The sequence below is a fragment of the Falco rusticolus genome, chromosome 8 (genome assembly GCF_015220075.1).
Source record: "Falco rusticolus isolate bFalRus1 chromosome 8, bFalRus1.pri, whole genome shotgun sequence".
NCBI classification, from domain to species: Eukaryota; Metazoa; Chordata; class Aves; order Falconiformes; family Falconidae; genus Falco; species Falco rusticolus.
Genome location: NC_051194.1, coordinates 33,157,780 through 33,172,497, shown reverse-complemented (window position 1 = coordinate 33,172,497; position 14,718 = coordinate 33,157,780). Strand labels below are relative to the sequence as shown.

The 14,718-nt window shown below is 42.5% G+C and overlaps 1 protein-coding gene across 1 annotated transcript in view; it reads right to left on the bottom strand.

Moving 5' to 3' along the window:
- Positions 1-4,399: 4,399 nt before the first annotated feature.
- MUC13 (mucin 13, cell surface associated) overlaps positions 4,400-14,718 on the bottom strand; it is a 30,842-nt gene continuing 20,523 nt past the window's right edge. Inside the window, exons 9-16 of the mRNA XM_037397822.1 lie at positions 14,291-14,349; positions 12,751-12,896; positions 11,319-11,444; positions 10,556-10,670; positions 9,372-9,409; positions 7,196-7,283; positions 5,973-6,186; positions 4,400-5,152 (exon numbers count right to left, since the gene is read on the bottom strand). Coding sequence (XP_037253719.1) covers positions 5,102-5,152; positions 5,973-6,186; positions 7,196-7,283; positions 9,372-9,409; positions 10,556-10,670; positions 11,319-11,444; positions 12,751-12,896; positions 14,291-14,349 — 837 coding nt within the window. The 3' untranslated portion in view covers positions 4,400-5,101. The remainder of the gene's footprint in view (positions 5,153-5,972; positions 6,187-7,195; positions 7,284-9,371; positions 9,410-10,555; positions 10,671-11,318; positions 11,445-12,750; positions 12,897-14,290; positions 14,350-14,718) is intronic.

Genomic DNA, 14,718 nt, shown 5'->3' with positions numbered 1-14,718 from the left:
TGTCAGGATGTTACCAAAGGTATTACTTTCAGAACAGGCAATGAAAAGGAAGAAAATGCTCGGTTGCCATAGATGTCCACCAAAAACAATGCTGGTCCCTCTAGCAACCCTCTCTGGAGCCCTGGGCAAAACTTCCTATTCCTCTCAGTGTACTGTTTTCCCTTTTCCACCTTGTCTGGCCCTGCAAGTCTCCCAGCTCCCCTGGGGAAATCTCTGCCATGTTTGGGCCAGCAGCTGGACAGGTATTTTCTCTCCTCTCCCCTTGATGTTGCCCACCTTGGTGGGTGCCATGGAAGACACCGCCTGGGGACTGGGGACAGGTGGGGCACAGCTCCTTTGCAAGCTGTTTTACTGCCACCAGAAGAGGGAGGGTGGGAGCTGTTGGTCTTAGTTTGCTTTTCCTGGAGAGGGACAGACTTTGCTCTCAAGAGATTGCTCCTTGGAGCTTGTGTGTGAAAGGCAGCACCTTTCAAGATAGAAAGCAGGAAGCATTTTGCATTTTTTTTAGTTATCTGCTTGCAATAATTTTTCCTCGTTTCTTTTATGAGCCTGTTTTTACATAAACAGTGAAGAGGCCAGTGTACAGCACCTTACTCTGCCTCTCCACAGTTTATGAACAGCCTGGGCATAATTAGAGTATGCAAGACATGCTATGTACACACACCCCAGGTATCACCTTTCCAGCCCATGCTGCCTTGAATAAAGCAGGTCAATGAGTTCAGAAGATGAGAAATGTCCCGCTGGCCCAGGCTGTACATCCAGCCCCAGGCTTTGCTCCAGGGGCTGCAACAGGAGAGGCTACCTTGGGGGCCTGGCTCGTTTTGCAGCCCCTTTCTTTAGCACCCCCACTTTCTTATCCTGTTTTTAGAGGGTACATCTCTTTTATGCATTTGCACCCTCGCATTTGCCTAACCTTTTTTTGAACTTGCAGATACAGCGTCCGCAGCTCTCTATGGCAGCAAGTTCAACACTTGTGCCTGTATTTTTATTTTTTTCTCCCTGCTTTACACTGACCTCCTTTAGCTTTGCATACCCCCAAATTCTGGTGGGTGTTTGGCTGTCACCCTAAGTCAATGGCTTTGGACACCCATCAGTGATGGCTTAGTGTGTCCCAGTGAGCCTAAGGGGTGTGGTGGATGACTGTGCCTGGGAACACAGCTGGGTACTGCAGCCCCCAGTACCACTGGGCTGTGCCACTCCTTTGGATCCCCTGGATCAGCATCACTTGATCCTGGTCCCGTATTAACAACCACTTTATCTATTCAACCTTATACCTCCTGTTACCTAGCTATGTCACTTACTTTACTCCTACTACCTCTTTACTCCATGTTACTTTTTTACTTCTGATTGCTCTGGCTCCTTCAGCTGACCCACTGCAGAGTGTGACAGATGTGGGAAGCTCCCCAACAGCTTCAGCTGTAAAAACAACCATAAAGAAATCACTGAACTTCTCTACCACATCTTCATCTTCCCCATCTGCCCCTTTTAAATCCTTGTCATCAGCATTCACACCGATTTCCTAGCTGTCTTTGTGGCTTTGATATATTTAAAGAGCTTTTTATCAGCAGTTAGAGCATCCTTTGCAAGGCAATTTACAGATTCTTATTTTTAGACCTGTTTATTTCCTGTTTAGCTGTGACCTGACATGTTTTATGGGTTTCCCTGTTCTTAGACCACTTTGGGTTCTAGGGTTAGGTTTGGGGTTTTTTTGACTAGTTGCTGCAAAAATCAGTATCTTCAGCTCACACCCCAAAACCAGGGAGAAGTCAATTTAATCCTCGTGGGAACCTTTAATAAGCAAAGCTGCTCTATCTGCAAATATCAGACATAAGGCTTTGAAACAGGCAGCATCATTAGGCTATGAAAAAAAAATACAAAGGGTACAGGGTGAAAAACTGGGAAAAAATAGTATTAATGACCTTGCAGTTGCCAAATGACAGTCCTCTGCTCACAGGGGTGGCAGATGAATGAGTCAGTTCCCAGGATGCGAAACAAGTGGTGGCAGCTCCCTGAAGCCTCTCACCCTGCTGCAGTCATGTCCACTCTCACACTGACGGGTAAAGGTCTCACTCAGCTCCCTCTCCCATGGCCAGTTGGATTTTGAAGGATGGGCAGCTGAAACAAAGCATGAGCCAAGCAGCAGCAGTCATAAAACACCACAAAGAGCTGTTTTCCATGATCACATTTCCCAACAGAATCACGGGTTGCTAATAGCCAAACAGAAGTGAAACATCTGAGAGTTTGCCCTTTCGGTAGAGAATTTCAGTCCAGATAAAATAGCTGTAGCAGCCTTTGAAATGCTAAATAGTAGTAGGCTTACAGTAGTATCTGATAGCCCCTCCCCAGCACAGGCTAAATGAGAACTGGTTGCAGCTGCAGAAATTAGCTTTGAACTAGAGCAATGAAAATTCCTCTGCAGTGAAATGACGCAGACACCTGACTATTTTTGCTGCTTTTATTCTCAATGACAACAAATGACTAGATATCACATTCAATAAAGTTTTACTGCATTAAAGTTCTGTTTATCATTGAGCTTTCACCTGCATTTCCAACCCCTATTGCTTTGCAAAAGAAGAAGAGATAACACTTAAAAGCCGTTTCATGTGCCTCTGTAGCAGGCTACTCTTACATGTGTTTTAAGGATCGTCTCCACTAAGCTGATGGAACCAGGCAATTTACTTCAGTGAAAGACCATGATGCATGGGCTATTGCTCCTGATGCAGAGAAATCTTTTTATTGGATTTCACATAACCCTAATTTTCAGTCTGCCGTAGAAAGAAGGGCGGGAGGGGGTATCCGAGCAAAAGCAGCCAGCTGAACAAAGTAAAAGTCTGAGCATCATGACTTCTTGCCATTTGTTCTGCATGTATCCCACACACTTTTCAGTGTCTCACCCCACTGCAGACTCCCCAGAGTGTTCTGCTGGCAGCAGAACCTCTTCCTGCTGCTAAAAAAATCAGGAAAAAGGGGAAAAGGAAAGGATTTAGCAGAGGGAATAGAAGCAGGGAGGCATCTCCTTTGCCCAGGAAATGGTGGGGATCCACAGGGCTCAAAGTAAAAAAGGAGGGGGCAGCAGGCATGGGGGGGCACACATCAGTGAAACTGTTGGGAAAGGGAGCTGGTCCCCCTTGTAGGGATTTTCTAGCTGGAGGAAGGATAGGGCCTGTCCATCTCTGGGGCTAAGGGTAGCCACCTTGCCTTGCTTGGCTCCTCACAGGTGAGTACTCTCAGAGGAAAAGTCAAGAAAATAGGACCAAATCTCCACCGTTCTTTGAATAAGTGTCCTGAATAGCTAAATCCTGCTCACATGGAGTAGAAGTCATCTTGCGCACGTTGAGATGCTCACAAAGAGTGGAGGCCTGGCCTCCTACAGACACCTGCTAACAGCAGATGCTCTGCAGCCAGTGAATGCAGCAGAGGGGACAGGAGACAACTAGAAGAAAGAAACAGCGAAACCCCAGGAAAACAACAGAGAGAAAATTGCACCTTTTCTCACCAGGCTTTTTCTGAACTACTGCTTATTCCAGGCAGTTCAGAGAAAGCAAGGTCTGTCTTCTTTTGCTAGAGAAGCCACCTGAGAAAGATCAGAACCATTTAATTGCTAGTTTTGGACCATAACTGGTGAGCAGGAGCTAGTTTTGATCACTGAAAGCACTGGAACAACCCATCTGCATGCACATCCTTGTAACCTCTACAGCCACATATGGTGTTCTCTACCACTGACTCCTAAACTTACCATTGACACTTGGTTTTCAGCTGTGTGACATTAACAGACCCATATGCACAAAGCTGCCATCACAGAAAGCAGCTTGTCCCACGTTTTCAAAGGAGAGCCAGCTGCACTAACTACACAGTTCCCACCGAAAACAATCACAGAAAATTGTTGTCAGCCTTACAACAATAAACATTTTAGCTTCATTATGATTTAATGATACTTTTGATTGGAACCTCTGAGTGAACGCTGGGTGCTGATGCAACCAGTCTGTGTGCACTTGCCTTTAAACTCTGTACAAGTTTTATATAAAGTTTAATATAAAATAGTCTCTGGAATTGTAAAAAAAACCCCAATTATACCACTGTGCAGCAACGTAAGAAAGACTTGGTACTGAGAAACAATAATGTTTAATGGGAAAAGTTAATCTGGATATATAAAAACCAAACCACAAAATATAACATGGAATTAAACAATGCTTTAAAAGAACTTAACCTATAAATATATGTACATATTTGTGAATATATATTATATATTTATAAGGAAATGTTATTGCTAGTCAATAGATAATGCACACTTAGTAAAGTATGGTAAAATGTGAATTCTTTTACAGACAGGTTTATTAAGTGTATATTAGAAATAAAGAAAACCCACAACCCTAAGATCATTCAATCTAAACTTATGTAAAATCAATGTAGTGTGCGAGATGGAGAACAGTAGTGTTTGTTTGACGATACTGTTTCTTGTCATTGTATTGGGAAGGAAGGCTGTGTAAAAGGTCAGGCAAGTACCATTGTCTCACACAACGCATGTCAGCAGAGATCTGAACAGAATGCTTTTAGATAGGAAATACTGAGGGGTTGAGGAGGGAAAAAGACTATCTGATATAGTAAAGAAAACCAGGTTAGGTTCTTATGAAACACAGTTTTGCCCTGCCCAAAGCCACGCAGGCTGCCTGCAGCTGAAACAGAGTGAACACAAATACAGGCAAAGCTCTGGGTAGTCACATTTTTCAGCAGCACATATTGCCTGGACTATCTTCCAGAAGAGTTAAAAAACAACAGGGTTAAGATCCTGGTACCATGTCTACACTCACTTTCTTGTCAAAGTACTGACCCTCCTGAAAAGAGTCTAATGTGTATTGGAGTCCACTGGTTCTTTTAAAAGTCCTTTTCGTCTCCCTACCCTCTGTTTCATTTTTCCCTTATTTTAGAGTTGTCCACGTTTTCTTTCAAGCAAGGGTCTTCCTTCAGAAAATCTTCACAGTGTCTGGGGTTATGGACTTTGTTGTCTCTTCTGCTGAAGTAACTGCATTGGTGAGAGGCTGTGAAACTCTTCGGTCTGACCCATTGTCGCAGTTGTCATCCATCCTTCTACCGCTCTGGTCACTCAGTATCTGCTCTGCATCCTAAAGCCCTCAGGCTCCCGTGATACTTCGTACTATAGAGAATTTGGACAAGAAAAGAAAAGAAATAAAGAGTAGCTCTGGGTGTGAAAGCTCCTTTCTCAGACTAGTTCAGCATGGAGCACACTGCACACGACAGCCCTCTCTGTCTGACACACCAGCCCTCAGGGAAAACCCAACAGGCAGATTTTCACCAGTGAAAACTGGGCATCTTTGGGACGTTAGATATGCCAAAATCCACATGAATCTGATCAACCAGCTACCTAAACAGATGTTCTTCTTCTCCTAAGTGGCAGCTTTTTAGAAGCTGGTTGTTGGGGTTTTTTTTCCCTAAACATCTGGTTTCTGTGAGCTAGGCAGTGGCAGAGCAGGTGGGAGGACACCATCCCTCTGGGCAGCTGTGCCAGCTTAAGCTGACTGAATCTTGCATGAGGCTGCAACTGGAAGCACCGATGCAGCACTACAGCTGGCACAAAGCACAGGCTGCAACAGCCTGTGGCGCTTGCATGCACCTGTGCTGAGGGATGTGTTTGCTTGATGCAGACAAATGTCTTATGACACAGAAGAGTGCTGGGCAGCCAAACTGTTGCTTTGACCCTTGCTTCTCACATATCCCTCCTGTGACTGGAGGATGACTACTGGGGCTTTAGAAAGGTCTTCATAAGATAAATGCTGATCTCTGTGTTAGGGGAATTTTTTTCAGCTGCAGCTGCTGTTGTTTGGGTGCCTTTATATCACTTTGGCCTTCTAGATCAAGGGAGAATGGACACAGTGGAGTTTAGATTCCAACAGCATCTGTAGCCCACAATGCTACAGTTCAGGAACATAATTCCTGTAGGCCTGTGTGAAACTTACCAAATCATCACAATCCCTCTCTGGAAAACGTCTTCTATTTGCAGAACGCATCTCATAGGGGTTGTTTGGCTGGTACCCTGGGTTTGCATGGCCAGAAGTTGTCTGGACTCTGGGGAACATCGTGGTCTGTCTATCATCAGCATCAAAGGTATTTTTTTTTGAATATCCTGACTTTATCAGGCTTTTCTTCTCTGGATCTTTTTTGTGTCTGGCTCTTCAGAGGAAATGAAAAAAACAAAAGGAGGTTTTAAAAGACCTTTTAGTGTGTCTTACTAAGTCCAACTTACTGAGTTGTCCACTCCCACCTTATTTTGAATGCTCGGTCCTGTTCTGAAACATGAACAGATTTTTCTAGCATACTTACTGCAAAACCCTCGTTATCAATGATAGAGTACAAAGTTTGACATGTCTTATCACAGGTGGGGCTAAGTTGCTAGGAGAGGTGGAAAGGGACTTTGGCCTCTTCCAACTAGTTCCTAGAGTGAAGGAGTTTCCTTAACCACCAATAGCTCCAACCATCTATTCAGAGGCAGAAATGAAGAAAAGTTGCCCTTGTGCCTGCAGCCAAAGCTGGACACCCAAATGATGCGTTTGAACTGTCTGTGATCACAAGTCCATCCATCACACACACTCAGCACCAGCTGGTGCACCTGTTGCCAGGCTATGCCTGCTATGGGTGGTCTTGTAGGCATCTTTACCTGGACAGCACTGAGAGCAAAGGCGGAGAAGCTACTTGAGTGCTTCTACACTTATCGTGTGGAAAGAAGCGAGGAGGTGTAACTGCAATTGGGATTTTGCCAGTACACAGGGAACAGCAAACTTAAAGAGACTCTTGCCTGGAAATGCCACCTGTATCGAGCCGAAAGAGGCATGCCAGGTCTGAATTTGGGCCACAGAGTCTTCTGATATCAGCATCCTTCTTCAGTCTCATCCAGATGCCATATCAGTACTGGCTAGAGCAGGATTAGGATTAATGGGTCAGGTGTATGTTTTGAAGACTTGGCTGAAGCTTTCATAGTTGAATTCAGAACAAGAAAATAAATACTTCTGGGAAGAGCACACCGGCAAAACCATATTCCAATGGCTACATGACTTAAATTAACTTGTCTGCCCAACTAGGCATGCAACCACATTCACAGCTCTGCCCCTCCCTAAATTTCTGTTTAGTTCCCTACAAACATGCAGTGATGCAGCTTCTATTCAATTGTAAGAAATACTCTTACCTTACTGAAACAACAGAGATCGCTATCACTAAACATAGGATAACGGCTCCAAACACTGTACCCACTATTATAAGGATGAGTTCACTATCTGGGGAAAAAAACAAAACAAAACCAAACAAGTAGCATTAATTGAAAACTCATGGTAAATATTGAAAACCAAGTCCTGTCCCTGTCCTCTTATGAAGACAGAAAGAAAGAAAAATATTATTATTCATTTCCCGTCTCCTGGTGCTGTCTCAGTACAACTGTCTGCGGACACAGAAAAATGTGCATTAGGGAATTGATGGGCATTTAAGACTGTCTCTTCTGGATGGCTATTTTGATCCCAGCTCAGGTGTCTAATCCCATCCACTGTGTGGCTTCACACATAGTTATAGCTGAAAGACAGGAACAACTGGAGGGTGTAGGAGTTGTTTGAAACAGTATTGCTGCTAAAATGTGTAGTTAGGTGTTAAATAGGCTCTTCCCTGCCCTAAGCACATAAGGCACACTGATTTCAGGTGTCTATTATGTGGCATTATGAACACTGCCTAAATATCCCATACATGAATAAATATTTGGCAAGGAAAATTAGTTTTCACTGATCTTGCTGGAGAACAAGTGTGACTAAGGGAGGAAGATATGGAGTCTGTATATCTTCCTTCAACTGTGAATGGAATTGCTTAAACATAGTCTTAGCTCTGTGTAGCCACGGTAAGAAAAAAAAAAAGAAAATAAATAAATTGTATCCTACAGGGCATAATTTCAAGACAAGGGTGTGCAGAGTAAGACAGTCTCTTGAGCTACCCAGCCTTACTGGTGGTACCTACTTGAAGATCCCAGTCTGGATTTGTGAGTTTGCCATTTAATAGACTGAATGCCTGTACTGGAGATACACAACACAAAACCACCAACTGTGCTGTTACCAGAAGAACCATCCAGCACATTGAATCATAGGGACATACGACGGACAACAGGGCATATGATTTCTTGAAAGAACATTATGCCAAACATGTGTAAAAGATCCTTGATTATTGTTCAGCAGACTTTTTACATCAGTACCCACCGAGTGCCACATGGAGAAGATGAGGCTATTAATGGAGTTTATTATTAGCAAGTCCCAAATTTGTGTTTAAATTCACAATGTGTTGATTTTGTGCCAATTTAGCGTTTTCTTTTGCTTTATGAAAAAGGCCTTAAAATCCCCAAAACTTTCTCTCAAAAAACATGTTCCATATGATGAAAAACATCCTTCCTGCCAAACATTTACACCTGGGCACATTCACTGTGCTGCACAACAACTACCACTAGCCAGTCTCCAAAACTTTTAGGCAAAACCAGAAGAAAACCCTTGAAGATCTCATAACTGCAGATACAGGTATGTTAAATGTGTGTTTAAGAATGCAGCAGTGTGAGACTCCGAACGGCCACATGAGAATATACCTTTTCCTTGAATAAAGCCAAAGGAGTTGTGAGAAGTGAAGAACCATAGCTGTTTGTTTTCCAACATGCCTTTCACTGTATTAGATGTTCTGAGTTTAGGCACATGCAAACATTAGAAGACATGACTAATATCCTCTCCTAATCTGTGTGGTGGTGGAAACCGGTGAAGGTGCAGTGAACAGCTGCAAAATTAACTCGGGAGAGGGAAAACAGTTTGGAAGGCCCATCTGGTTAGCTTGTCCGCATGATTACTGTTAGGGGAATACACAGTCGGGGCCATCATCTCTTCACCGGTGTAGAGTACTAGATAGTATGCAGTGCTTGCAAGGTAAATCACAAACGAAACCCAGTGGTTGGACATTAAAGCAGAAACATTTCAAATGAGAGTAACCACTGTTGTTTTAATAGGGAGAGTGATTAATTGCAGGAGAAACTAATCCATTAGTGGTGCTGAGTTCAGCAGTGCATGTCTTTAGATGAGGGCTAAATGCTTTTCTGTGTTTGACTAAAAACTACTTCGCTTAATGCAGAGGTCATTAGAGGAAATGCTACTGTCTGTCTGAACACAAGTTTCAAGAAGGATTTTCCACAACAGTGGAATTTCACTCTTTTTTTTTTAACATTTTCCTGCTATCAATACAGGACGGTGGCACCACTAAAGGCTACTACTGTTATTTTCATTATTGCAGGCAGATTAAACATTACTGGGTATTTTTTCATGCTATAATTGAAAATCAGAAAATCTTGTACTTACTGTCTTTGCAGTTCTCCCCAGAGTAGCCTATAGGACAACTACATGAGAGAAAAGGAAAAATAAAAAAAAAAAAAAAAAAAAAAAGGAAAGAAAGAAAAGAAACATAATGTCATGAAGCAGATGATCTTTAAGGTCCCTTCCAACCCAAACCATTCTATGATGCTATGATTCAAAACAACAGTATATTTCCACCTTTTATCAGCAATTTCTTCACAGGGTGTGTTAGTTACAGGTTTCCTCTGTAATGCTATCTTAATATTGAATTCTTTAGTTTCATTAGTAGAGTAAAACAATCTGAGATTTTTCAGACTCATTGGTGAGCTGGGCACTCAGAGTTTCAGGTTCTTAGCCTGAAAAATGTTAAAAGCACCTAATTTCTCCAAAGAACTAAGCCCTATACCGCTGAGCCACTTGGTACTGCTACCCACCATCTTTATCAAAAGTCTCAATGTAAGGACTGGCAGATCTTTATCTTCCTCTCATACTAGTTTCTTATATTTAAAATATATTGACTTTATGGTAAGAAGTGTTGAGCATGTAGCAGCAATAATTACAAAAAGAGCTGAATTAATTGATATGGGGAGTAAGGTCCCTCTACTTATCCGTGGGAGCAAAGCAACACCAGCCAATTGCTCAACTTCACCAGCAAATAACACTGCTCTGTTATCCTGAACTGACAGAAATACCCACAGAGAAAACCAAGATGAAATAACATAGGTCTGAAAGTTATCTGGAAACAGAGTCTCCACTGATATCAGTGGAAACATCCCAGAGGTTTGAGGGAATACTTGCTGTAATGTGCATTGCTTACTAAACACTTCATCATACCAGTGCCTATGGCTCAATTACTCTGAAGAAATAGTTTACATTCATGTGGGGAACCCACAAAATAAGCATGAAGTAGTTTATCCTTTTCACATCTGTGAGCCACACAGATGACCTTGGATCTCCTTGACTTTCCTCTGAGATATTATGAGTGCACACCAACAGCTAATGCCAAGCAGTTAAAATGCCGTAACTGGCGACACCAGGGGAATTTGTCCACCTGCTAACCAGCTTAGGCACCTCTCTGGTTCACATTGCTGCAGCCTGTTTGTCTAGATTGAGGGTGACCTCGTGGTAGATGTTCTTCATCCCTATCTCTGCCTAGAACACAGGAACTCAAGAAAGAGCTGAGTACTCACGGTACACATTTTTGATCCTTCTTTTCAAAATCAGGCTTGCATTTGCATGTTGGAACACCATTTTCTTCTCTTACACAGTACTCGTTTTCTTCTGCAGAACAGTCTTTACTGCAATCTGTATTTTCAAAGGGAAAAAAATACAGAGTGAATTGCAAATAGCCCCCAAATCTACATTGGAGAAAATCCTCCACCACCCCACCCCCTTCCTTTTTTGTTTGTTGCACTGTAAACACACACAAGTTTGTAGTGCTTCAAAGCACCAGAATGGCTTTTTTAGGGCTATACATATCTAGAACAGAAATTGAAATAGAAAAGGACACAGGTAATCCAATCCTAGAACCACCAACAAGGGACAGAGCTTTAACAGATCGTTGTAGTGCACCATGAGACTTCCAGTTCTGCCGGTGTCCCTGTAGCTGCCTCCAGGCAGCATGTAGAGTTTGCTCCCAAAATATGTCCTAATAGAGAAGGCTGCGAGTGTAGGATTCAATTCTTAGCAAGAATTTAACAATGCATTTAAAGAGTTGTCGACTCGCTGGTTTCAGTGGTAATTTTCTCAGGCTTTAGTAATTTATTCTACTGGAATAGAATAATGGATGTGTTTAAAGTTAAACATAAGAATGTGTTTCTATGGCTTCCTTAATAAGACACACATTCCCTGATTTTTAGAGTCAGTACATTTGCAGAACACCCTTTTCAAAAAGAGACTGAGACAGGGAATAGCCGGGTTAGCTTTTCAGGGATAAAGTGGCAAGGTTCTTACCTGAACAAGAACGCTCATCCCATTCTGTCTTTGAGAAACTACTTTTGCATGTGCATTTTGGAAACTGACCTTCTTCGCAGTCTGTGGTTTGATCATCACAGAGAAAAACAGCACAATAGGTTGTAGCTTTAAAAAAGAAACAGTCAGGAAGCAAACTGAGTACTAATAATATTGTTTCATAGAAAGCAGTGCAATTGCTCAGTAAATCATAAACCAATTATTTAGCAATCCTGAAAAAAACACTTGTAAGTCCTTTTTGGGGGACATCAATACTGCAGGCATTTGACCAGCCCTTTCTTTTCCCTTGCTCTTTATGAGTTAAGGTCTTGTTCCCATCACATCGTCTGACCTTCGGTTTCTCAGCCTCCTGCAACTGCCTCCCTCCTGCTTCCCAGTCCACAAAGAGGGAAATTCTACCCAAGAGTTCATATTCTGAACACTTACATTCTGACTCTCTTTATATATAAAAAAAACCCCAGCACTATTCCCTCAGTTTTTTCTACAGCTGAACTGTGAGGCCCAGATCCCACACAGTTCTATATAGATATAAATATTTATGGGTATGCAGCTCGTTTCATGAGCAATATTAGTATGCTGCTTGCCCAGCATGTTTAGATCTGTGTCCCAGTGGTGGGAATGGTTTGCACACCTCAGTGGGTGGCATGCAGTGAAGTGATGTGGTTGCACTGGTGCTTTGTGAGCTCTCAGGTTTTTCTTATTTCCCCTCACGTTTAGGACCAACACACAGGGAATGTCATAGTTGAGGTGGATACAGTCACCTTCAGGGACCAAACGTAGGCTATAAGCCATGAAATGGACTCCTTTAATTACTAGTTATACCTTTTGTAAAATCTGATTTCAAAATAGGAGCATATTATAAAAAAAAAGGGAGGGAGAAAAAAATCTGTATTCCATTTAGAAAATCATTTTCCAAGTATTACACTTTCAGTAACACAAGACCTTACTGGTTTAGACCAATGAATCACTTAGGTCAGTAGCTAATCAGTGGGCCCTCATTTCAATTGCCATGGTTAATTATGGAAGCTGAAGTCTAAAGAGAATTTCATCCTATTTTGCCAGTAAAATTCTGGCTTCCTCTCACAAGCACAATTTATGTCTCCATATATTTTGTCTGGATTTTTCCAGCCACTTAATACTCAGCAAGTTAAAATCAACATGCCATTGCTTACTTGGGAATAAGTATTTTCCTTCTCTTCTTTACACAGGAAGCAGAAAGCCTTAATAAGACAAAAAAGCCCAGCAGTGAATGGTTGTCTTCAAAATTACCTAAGATTGAACACTCAGCTCCTAAAAATCAACAAGTCTTATGCTCTGATGGGCTTTGTGGCACACAGAAATGTTCTAACCAGCTTTGAAGATAGGAACCTCTGCTTCTACAGTTTATTTACACCCACAGTAAGGAATTACATACCTGTGTAATGAGAGACATAGGTAAATTTTTCTGTTGCAGTATTTATTGCAGAAGTAACTGTGTCATTGTTTACAGTTGAGTTCTCCGTAAACAGGTTTATCACTGTTACACGTACTGAAACAGCAGCTCTCATTTCTTGTAGAGGTCTGAAACAGTACAGATAGCATCCTTTTAAAGTCTCATATAATCCATCTGGATAGCAAGCTAGGGGCAAAGACAAGAGAAGATTTCTGCCAGACCTCCCTCTCTCCCCTAGCTTCTTTCATCTCATAATGTAGGTAGTTGCTAAGACACCTGAAAAGAAGTTCAAGTCTTGCTTAGGAATACATTAATGACCATCTTTCCAGTAGATCCTGTTGAGTTTAATGCTAACAACATCACTCCTTTGTGTGATGTTAGCTTGCAACTGGTATCTTTTTGTACTGGGCTAACCTCAAGCTGGCTGCAGCGTGGAAGGCATCATCTGTTAAACCCTAACTTTTACATGCTCTCATAAGCCTGTGGTGTCATCCAGTCATGACACGGAGAACCCATTCTGAAGTGTGGTGAGGCTAATTCAAGGTATGACTGCAATGAATTCAGAAGGGTCTGTTTGCAGTGTAGAGCTTTCTATGCTAACTGCATGCTAGCTGGGTTGGGATCAGCAGGACAGCAACATCCCTGGGGTGAGGTGGAGAACAGCACCGACTGCCCTGTTCTTCAGCTGAACTTCGTGCTGCTGGGATGCACACACAAATACCTGTAAGTGGTAGGTTGCTGTAATGCCTTAAGATGTTACTGTGCCCCCTGTATTTGTCACAACCACTCTGCTGGAAGTTACTGCCCTAACAACTCACAACAGTCTGCTTAACTGCTTAATCCATGGGGTTTGCTGAAAGGGTTTACACTGCTGTGTGCACTAGCGTTCCAGGTTTTGCTTGATGTGGGTTAGGGAGCGCTCATAGAGAAGCTAGCAGAGCTCTGGGGACAATAATCTGTAACAGATGGGAATGGAAAGAGAGGGACATCTTACAGTGTCTGCGTAGATCAGCAAAGGACCTATGCCCACAGCTACAGTCACCACAGCCCATTCAATAACATCTCTGCTCAGCCTGCCATCAGGAGAGAGCAGCAAATGCATAGCAAAATGCAGTAACCTTCTGTAACGAGGGTGTTTCTTCAATTGGACTGGGACTCCAAATTGGACCTGTTCATAGGAACCTCAGGTAACTGTTACAATTTCAGAGACAAGTCAGATATCACAGGGACTGCTAGTTATAGCACATATATAGTGCTATACCCTACAAGGTGCTAGAAGTGGGACATCCACTGTGGAGCTGTCTCAGCCAGCCCACTTCACAGACATATTGGAAATCCATGGGGTAAAAATGGGGACAGCATCCCAGAAACTTCAAAAATATGAAAAGAATGTCCTCCTTAAACAGAAGGAATATTGAACTCATCCCATATCCTTTCCTGAACGGAGTACTCCATGGGAAACAGATTAAAATAGGGTGTGTGGGAAGCATGTACTGTGCAAAAACCAAACTGGCAAACTTACTGAATTTCCACGATGACAGTCTGTACAAAGCCTGTTAAACCCTGGAAGGCATTCTGAAACTATAAAAGATAAATTAATTGGAGTTAAAGGCAAGCAGAAACATAGACTAAAATCACGTGAACCACTAAGTCCTCAGCTAGAAAGTTTTAATTCAGAAATTGCTACTATAGGCACAAATAAAGCAAGCAGATCTGTCACATCCATTGCGTAAGGCATTGCAGAAGAGGAGCAGTGGGGTGGTGCTGTAGAAAAAGGAGTATGAGAGGGCACTGGAGGAATGGAGAGACACGAGTTGCATGAGTGTCAGGCAGTTCATTAGGGTTGACTGGCTGGATAGCTACAGGTACTACCTTGCAGACTCATTGCTTAGAAAGGTGTCTCCACAGTACCAACCTACATCCAAGTAGAGAGAAGAGGGAGAAATAGGC